The sequence below is a fragment of the Oratosquilla oratoria genome, chromosome 37 (genome assembly GCF_046742065.1).
Source record: "Oratosquilla oratoria isolate Oo_2021 chromosome 37, ASM4674206v1, whole genome shotgun sequence".
Taxonomy (NCBI): Eukaryota; Metazoa; Arthropoda; class Malacostraca; order Stomatopoda; family Squillidae; genus Oratosquilla; species Oratosquilla oratoria.
The window spans coordinates 8,514,432-8,521,731 of record NC_134813.1 but is presented as its reverse complement, the minus strand read 5'-3'; the positions used below and the strand labels follow the sequence as shown (position 1 = coordinate 8,521,731).

Genomic DNA, 7,300 nt, shown 5'->3' with positions numbered 1-7,300 from the left:
ACTTTGTTAGAATTTTTATTTCATTCATCTGAGTCGCAGTTAGCAAAGCTGTGGCTTCCTATATCTATTTCAAATCTACAAATTTATAACATGAAAACATTATTTCTATTTTTGCTTACATTCGGCATGAATGCGGCAGCAAATACTGCGGCTTATGTTTGCTCGGTAATGTTGGTAGCCATGGGTAGGAAGAACATTTGCGAAATATAATAAATAATGGGAATAACAATGGACGAGTTTGTTTTTACCCATAGACATGTGTAGCAAAATCCATAAATTTTTGTTGTTGTTTTATAGATCGAGAAAGGAATTCGTAATTACTCTATGTATATGTATGTATGAATGCATATTTTTTCTTCTTTTTTTAAAGAAATATAACTAATGGTGGTGGTTCGCAGTACAAATAGGATGCACTAAATCACATTTCATTCTTTTACCGCAACATTTTTTTTCTTTCTTTACCTGAATGAAATTGAATGACGCTAGTGAGAACACATTCTCTGAAACAATTGTATAAAGAATTCCTAATTGATTATGATAGTACTTAACTCGTTACAATAACAAAGTTGATGGGGCTTCGTTCTATATAATAGAATTACCTGAAGGCAGTTAGAATCAGGGTTTAAACTCGTAAACACAATAAAAAGCTTAACAAGGATTAGTTCTAGACAATTCGCTACAAGGAATTCGTTACAATTCGTTACAAGGAAAGTTTTCCTCAACTGAATAAAATCGCCTGACGACAGATGGAGCTGACGAGAAAAGCCGTACAAAGCAGCAAAAGTGTAAAACAAATCACCCAAAAGATTACTTTAAAAACTACATTAATAATATTGTTATGTAAAAGGAAAAGGACATCACAATTCAAATCACTCCAGGATCTGTTGTTCTTCTGATCACGGACATTTGTCCTCTCTGCTTTAGCAAGAAAAACACAATGAGGAATTAACTGCCGGCTGTGTATAGTACGAATGATAATAATATAGGATTCGTTTGGGATGGCAAGTTTCCCGCTTTGTTGCCATTCGACACCGACAGAGCCCAGACTTCCCTTCCATCATGTCCACTGCAATGTGCTTCCCTCAAATAAGATTATAAAAACGGGCTGCAGTGAAAATCTTTATAAACTTTTTTCCCCCTTCGGAAAAGTCTGGCAGCACGTAAGTAAACCATTTACGTCTCTCTCTCTCTCTCTCTCTCTATATATATATGTACATATATATAAAGTGATCATTCATAGACCATGCCTACTATGACAGAATATCACCAGATGATCTTTCTTCAAGTAGAAGAAACCACCATTTAAAAAAAAATAAATAAAAAAAATAATAAGAAATAAAGATTATGCTCATGACAATACCCATCTCCACCTCATGGTAGCATATTAATCCGCATATTCATATAATCTCGTTGATGTTTCGATCGAAAATAATCTGACTTGTATGCATTGTAGAACCTTAGTGAGACTATTTTATTCAGCTGAGGGGAAATCCCTTCTCGAAAACTTTTTTCCCAAAGTTATTGGAAAATGCGCTGCTTTCTAAATCTCTTGAGTTTTCTACACTGAATATGACGCATGTCTAAGTTTCAACGTCTCCGCTGACAATAATGCGATCGTGGAACTTAGTTCTGAGCTTGACAGATCTTTCAGAACTTTTTTTTATCTTTGCTAAACATTTCTGTGTGTCCTTCTTATTTACAAGTATGGCTGTCTGGAGCTTTTCTTGATACTTTGCCCTCTAGTAAGTCCTTCAGGAAATTGGTTGCTTTCTTTATGAAATAGAAATTGATTTTCCAACTACAGGAAAGAATGACTTTGGAATCCTTTTGTATTTTATGCGCCGATGCAGTCAGAAGCTTCATTGGGGGATGAAGGAGGTCTCTGGATGATCCAATTTCAGTGATCTCATAATCATTATATGATTTATTTCCTTTGGCACTTCTTTACTCCTGGATCTGCGTCTTGATACTTGTCTTCATAATCTCCTTCTGAAAGGCCTCTTTTTTGGGGCTTTCTTATTCGCCATCTCGGGGCGTCTTCCCTACCTCACCTTAGGATCATTTCTCTTGAAAACTTCAGCCGTTTCAAGATCAAACTCCATATTGAAATTATCCTCGGAGTTGCAGCCGGAGTGACCCGTTAACCACGGGTGAGAGAGTATGCCGCGAAGCGAGGGGCGGTTCCACGGATCCATTGCAAAGCAACGCATTATAAGATCGCGACACAGTTTGGATACGCTACTAGGAAAGTCTGGACTGGCCTACATTATGGAGTCGTTGGTGCGGAACGCGTTATTGTGACACACAAGATAGAATAGGAGCGTGCCCAGGCTCCACACGGTTGCGGGAACGTGAAGGTATTCATTACCCTTGATATACTCCGGAGGGCAATAAATTGGGGTGCCGCCCGTGATTTTCCCTCTGTAGCCTGTGATTCTTTCGCTACAGCCAAAGTCGATCAGTTTGATGTCAAACTGTCCTGTGCTGGCGTTCCTAAAGAGAAGCACATTATGGGGCTTAATATCTTTATGCGATACCCCGGCTTCTAGACATCCTTCGACTGTTAGGACAGTCTTCCTGAACAGTGTCTTGACGTCGGTCATGGGCAGTTCTTTCCCGCTCCTGATGTAATCGACGAAGGAAACAGCTGATGGTATCAGCTCCATTACCATATAAAAGCTGTCCTTGGTACTGAAGCAGTCGTGTAATTTGATTACATCAGGAACCTTCTGTACTCGCTGTAATAGAGCTGCCTCTCGTGGGACCTTCTTCCTATGGCGTCGTCCCCAAAAAAGCACATCAGCCAGAGGGATCTTCTTGATGGCCATCTCAAGGCCATCGGCGACTCTTGTGGCTCGAAAGACGCAGCCAAAGCCTCCTTTGCCAAGCTCCTCGTGCATCTTGAAATCGCTCAGCTTCATGGCTCCCAACAGGTTCAGTGCCTCTGCGCGTCCCACGTCCTTCTCATGGTCGAATTTCAAATACCAGATATTATCATGAACTGTACTTTGCGATTGCATCTGCACGTAGAACACATATATAGTCATGAAGAGTGTACCTATTTTAGCATGCATGAAAAATAAGTGAGATTAGTCATACGAGAGAGAGAGAGAGACAGAGAGAGAGAGAGAGAGAGAGAGAGAGAGAGAGAGAGAGAGAGAGAGAGAGAGAGAGAGAGAGAGAGAGAGAGAGAGAAGAAGAGAGAAAAAGAGAGAGAAAAATGACCATTCATCTCTCTTGGTCCGACTCTGACATGTAACTGCCAACTTCTTAGCGAAAGTTCCAGCTTTAGTGTTGCAGGTTCTAAAACGACAAGGAAACTTTACGCTACCAGGATGCATTTTCCTTTCCAAAACAAACCTATTCCTGCTCCTATCTCTAAGGAGAGAATCAACACAAGTCTTTATGAGAAAAACTTATGGAAAGAAAATCAACGAAACGAGTTGTGAAACAAGAAAGGAAGGAAGAAAAATGGGGAAGGGAAATGAGAAGATTGAAGATTGACGAGAAAGTGGAAGGAAGGAAGTAACGGTTTTGACGAGAAAGGGGGAAGGAACATAAGAATGGAGAAGACCGCAAGAGACCATAAAGCCTACACTAGAGAGTTCCATCTCCCTCACCAACTGTAATCGCTAACCACGAAGTTATCTAATCTTCTCTCAAAGCAACGAATAGTTTCAGCGCTCAGTGCATCAAGGTTCCTAAGTCTATACCATTCGTTACCCACTCTGTTGGTAAACCAGTTCTTGCCTATTTTCTTCTTAAACCTAAGATTGTCCCGGGAGAGAGAACTGGATAGAGCAAGACACGCGGCAGATATGGCGAGTGACCTATTACACGCTTATCTCCACGGGTACGAAGTTATCTGTCACATCTCCATAGAAGAGGAAACCTAAAACCAATTTCTTAGCCGCACCGATAGCTCCTGAGACGCGTTGGACTGTGTCGTGATCCCAAAGACATCCATTTCTTTGCCCAAATACAGTGAGTGCCACTTGCACAGCAGGCTGAAGTACTCAGTGACTCTAACCGTCTGAGGTACTCGGTGACTCTTTTCATAAAACTTTTGCCCAAGCAATGTATACTTTCAGTGTCCCAATCCCTCATCTCAGCAGTGAATACATTTGGGATCCCAATTACTCTACAAGTACGCCCGGATCGATCTCCAACGGACATTTGCCCTGGCTGTCCAAACACAAAGGTATCAGCTTTGTATCTCAGATGAGAGATCATAGCCCATATATATCCGATCTATGGGTAATTTGGTGACTTTACACACACACACGCGCGCGCGCAGCTAAAAATTCCAGCCCTCGGTGGGACTAGACCTCGGATTGGTCAATGAACGTTCGAGCTCGTGTGTATGTGCGTCTGTATACGTGTGAGTCAGTGTGTGTATGTGTGGTGTGTGTGTGTGTGTGTGTGTGTGTGTGTGTGTGTGTGTGTGTATGTCCGTGTACGTAAATGTGTGTGTGTGTGTGTGTGTGTGTGTGTGTGTGTGTGTGTGTGTGTGTGTGTGTGTGTGTGTGTGTGTATGTGCTTGTATGTAAATGTGTGTGTGTGTGTGTGTGTGTGTGTGTGTGTGTGTGTGTGTGTGTGTGTATGTGCTTGTATGTAAATGTGTGTGTGTGTGTGTGTGTGTGTGTGTGTGTGTGTGTGTGTGTGTGTGTGTGTGTGTGTGTGTGTGTGTGTGTGTGTGTGTGTGTGTGTGTGTGTGTGTGTGTGTGTGTGTGTGTGTGTGTGTGTGTGTGTGTGTGTGTATGTATGTATGTATGTGTGTGTGTGTGTGTGTGTGTGTGTGTGTGTGTGTGTGTGTGTGTGTGTGTGTGTGTGTGTGTGTGCGTGTGCTTGTGCGTGTGTGTGTGTGTGTGTATGTGTGTGTGTGTGTGTGTGTGTGTGTGTGTGTGTGTGTGTGTGTGTGTGTGTGTGTGTGTGTGTATGTGTGTGTGTGTGTGTGTGTGTGTGTGTGTGTGTGTGTGTGTGTGTATGTGTGTGTGTGTGTGTGTGTGTGTGTGTGTGTGTGTGTGTGTGTGTGTGTGTGTGTGTGTGTGTGTGTGTGTGTGTGTGTGTGTGTGTGTGTGTGTGTCTCGCACATGCGCGCGCAACCGTGCTAAAGTGTTTACACAGCAACGATAACCAACAATCTGCGACATTGTATAAATCCAGTACTTGCAATCCAGTACTTGCAACTCGTTCTCTCCAACAAGTGTTTATTTACTTTCAACTTAAAGAAATCCATTTACAAGTTGCACACCGTTATCTCCTCAGGATTCTCTGCCAATAATTCTAATCGCCAGAGACGAACATATGCGTGGGATTGGGTCCACTTGACCTTGTTGCGCTGCGTTGTTTGGTGTACCGGGGTTTCTGTTGTATCCAGAAGAAATCAAGATTACCGATAATGGTGAGCGAAGCAATTTACGGAGATTCAAACAACGGTAGTGGCATGAGGCCTCCTCGGGGACCAAGATTCACTTATGAGATCAAGAACTGGACAAGAATGAAGTTTGTGGTTTTCAGCTGATGATGCACAGTGGGTTTGGTGCAGACGGGGCGTCCTCTCTCTCTTTTCTTCTCTTCTCTCTCTCTCTCTCTCTCTCTCTCTCTCTCTCTCTCTCTCTCTCTCTCTCTCTCTCTCTCTCTCTCTCTCTCTCTCTCTCTCTCTCTCTTTCTTTCTCCGTCTCTCTGTCTTTTTGTCACTCTCTCGTCGTTCGTGGGTTTGAAGAGGAAGAAGGAAAGAACGGACGGTGACGCCTCGCCGCCTCGATCAGAAACAAACAGAAGCGGTGGGGGTTGACATTCACACGCCCTAAAGACCTCCTCATGCGCCTCACCCAAGACTCATTTTCATCCCATACTTACTTACTAATCTGATCGCAAGTGATCTTCATCTCCCGTTCTCCCTGTCTTTCTTCCTCCTACGCCCTCCCCTCCTTCGCCCCTCTTCCTCTTCTCCTCCCCTCCTCCATCTATCTCCCTCATTTTTGCCTATTCTTACTCATCTGCTTTGTTTTCTCTTATCTTTCTTTCCCACCACATTCGCTTTCTTCCTCCATTCTCTTCTATTCTTTCACCGTCCTGTTATCAATGTTTCATTCCATTCTTTATATCAACCCTCCCCAATACTTCTCCTCTCTCCATAATTGTGTGTGTGTGCATATATATATATATATATATATATATATATATATATATATATATATATATATATATATGCTGACAAACCACTGGGAAAATGGAAGAGATGAGACCGAGCGCTTTCGTCTATTCAGACATTTTCAAGGTATAGATACATAAAAAGACAAGTATATATACTCAGAAAATTACGGTGGATCTCTCCCAGTGCCATATTGGCCTCTTTTTTGGGACTTTCTTATTCGCCATCTCGGGGCGTCTTCCCTACCTCACCTTAGGATCATTTCTCTTGAAAACTTCAGCCGTTTCAAGATCAAACTCCATATTGAAATTATCCTCGGAGTGACCCGTTAACCACGGGTGAGAGAGTATGCCGCGAAGCGAGGGGCGGTTCCACGGATCCATTGCAAAGCAGCGCATTATAAGATCGCGACACAGGTTGGGTACGCTACTGGGAAAGTCTGGACTGGCCTACACTATGGAGTCGTTGGTGCGGAACGCGTTATCGTGACACACAAGATAGAATAGGAGCGTGCCCAGGCTCCACACGGTTGCGGGGACGTGAAGGTATTCATTACCCTTGATGTACTCCGGAGGGCAATAAATTGGGGTGCCGCCCGTGATTTTCCCTTTGTAGCCTGTGATTCGTTCGCCACAACCAAAGTCGATCAGTTTGATGTCAAAGTTTCCTGTGCTGGCGTTCCTAAAGAGAAGCACATTATGGGGCTTAATATCTTTATGCGATACCCTGGCTTCTAGGCATCCTTCGACTGTCAGGACAATCTTCCTGAACAGTGTCTTGACGTCGGTCATGGGCAGTTCTTTCCCGCTCCTGATGTAATCGACGAAGGAAACAGCTGATGGTATAAGCTCCATTACCATGTAAAAGCTGTCCTTGGTACTGAAGCAGTCGTGTAATTTGATTACATCAGGAACTTTCTGTACTCGCTATAAAAGAGCTGCCTCTCTTGGGACCTTCTTCCTATGGCGCCGTCCCCAAAAAAGCACATCAGCCAGAGGGATCTTCTTGATGGCCACCTCAAGGCCATCGGCGACTCTTGTGGCTCGAAAGACGCAGCCAAAGCCTCCTTTGCCGAGCTCCTCGTGAATCTCGAAATCGCTCAGTTTCATGGCTCCCAAAAAGTTCAGAGCCTCTGCGCGTCCC

The 7,300-nt window shown here is 43.5% G+C and overlaps 2 protein-coding genes across 2 annotated transcripts; both read right to left on the bottom strand.

The window, feature by feature from the left end:
- Positions 1-2,261: 2,261 nt before the first annotated feature.
- LOC143019341 (serine/threonine-protein kinase prk-2-like) lies at positions 2,262-6,459 on the bottom strand. Its single transcript, XM_076174978.1, has 2 exons — positions 6,409-6,459; positions 2,262-3,020 (listed from the first exon to the last, which is right to left on the bottom strand). The coding sequence occupies exons 1-2, from the start codon at positions 6,457-6,459 to the stop codon at positions 2,262-2,264; spliced, it is 810 nt and encodes a 269-aa protein (XP_076031093.1).
- Positions 6,460-6,606: 147 nt separating this feature from the next.
- On the bottom strand, positions 6,607-7,017 carry LOC143019339 (serine/threonine-protein kinase pim-2-like). The gene has a single exon (XM_076174977.1). The coding sequence runs from the start codon at positions 7,015-7,017 to the stop codon at positions 6,607-6,609; it is 411 nt and encodes a 136-aa protein (XP_076031092.1).
- Positions 7,018-7,300: the final 283 nt, after the last annotated feature.

What these genes read in the sequence shown, in the direction of transcription:
- LOC143019341 (XM_076174978.1), bottom strand. Translation starts at nt 6,459, where the DNA reads ATGGAGTTTGATCTTGAAACGGCTGAAGTTTTCAAGAGAAATGATCCT. An exon ending in TCAAGAGAAATGATCCTAAG is followed by an intron (nt 3,021 to 6,408) that starts GTGAGGTAGGGA and finishes TTCTACGTGCAG; the next exon opens with ATGCAATCGCAAAGTACAGT.
- LOC143019339 (XM_076174977.1), bottom strand. Translation starts at nt 7,017, where the DNA reads ATGGTAATGGAGCTTATACCATCAGCTGTTTCCTTCGTCGATTACATC.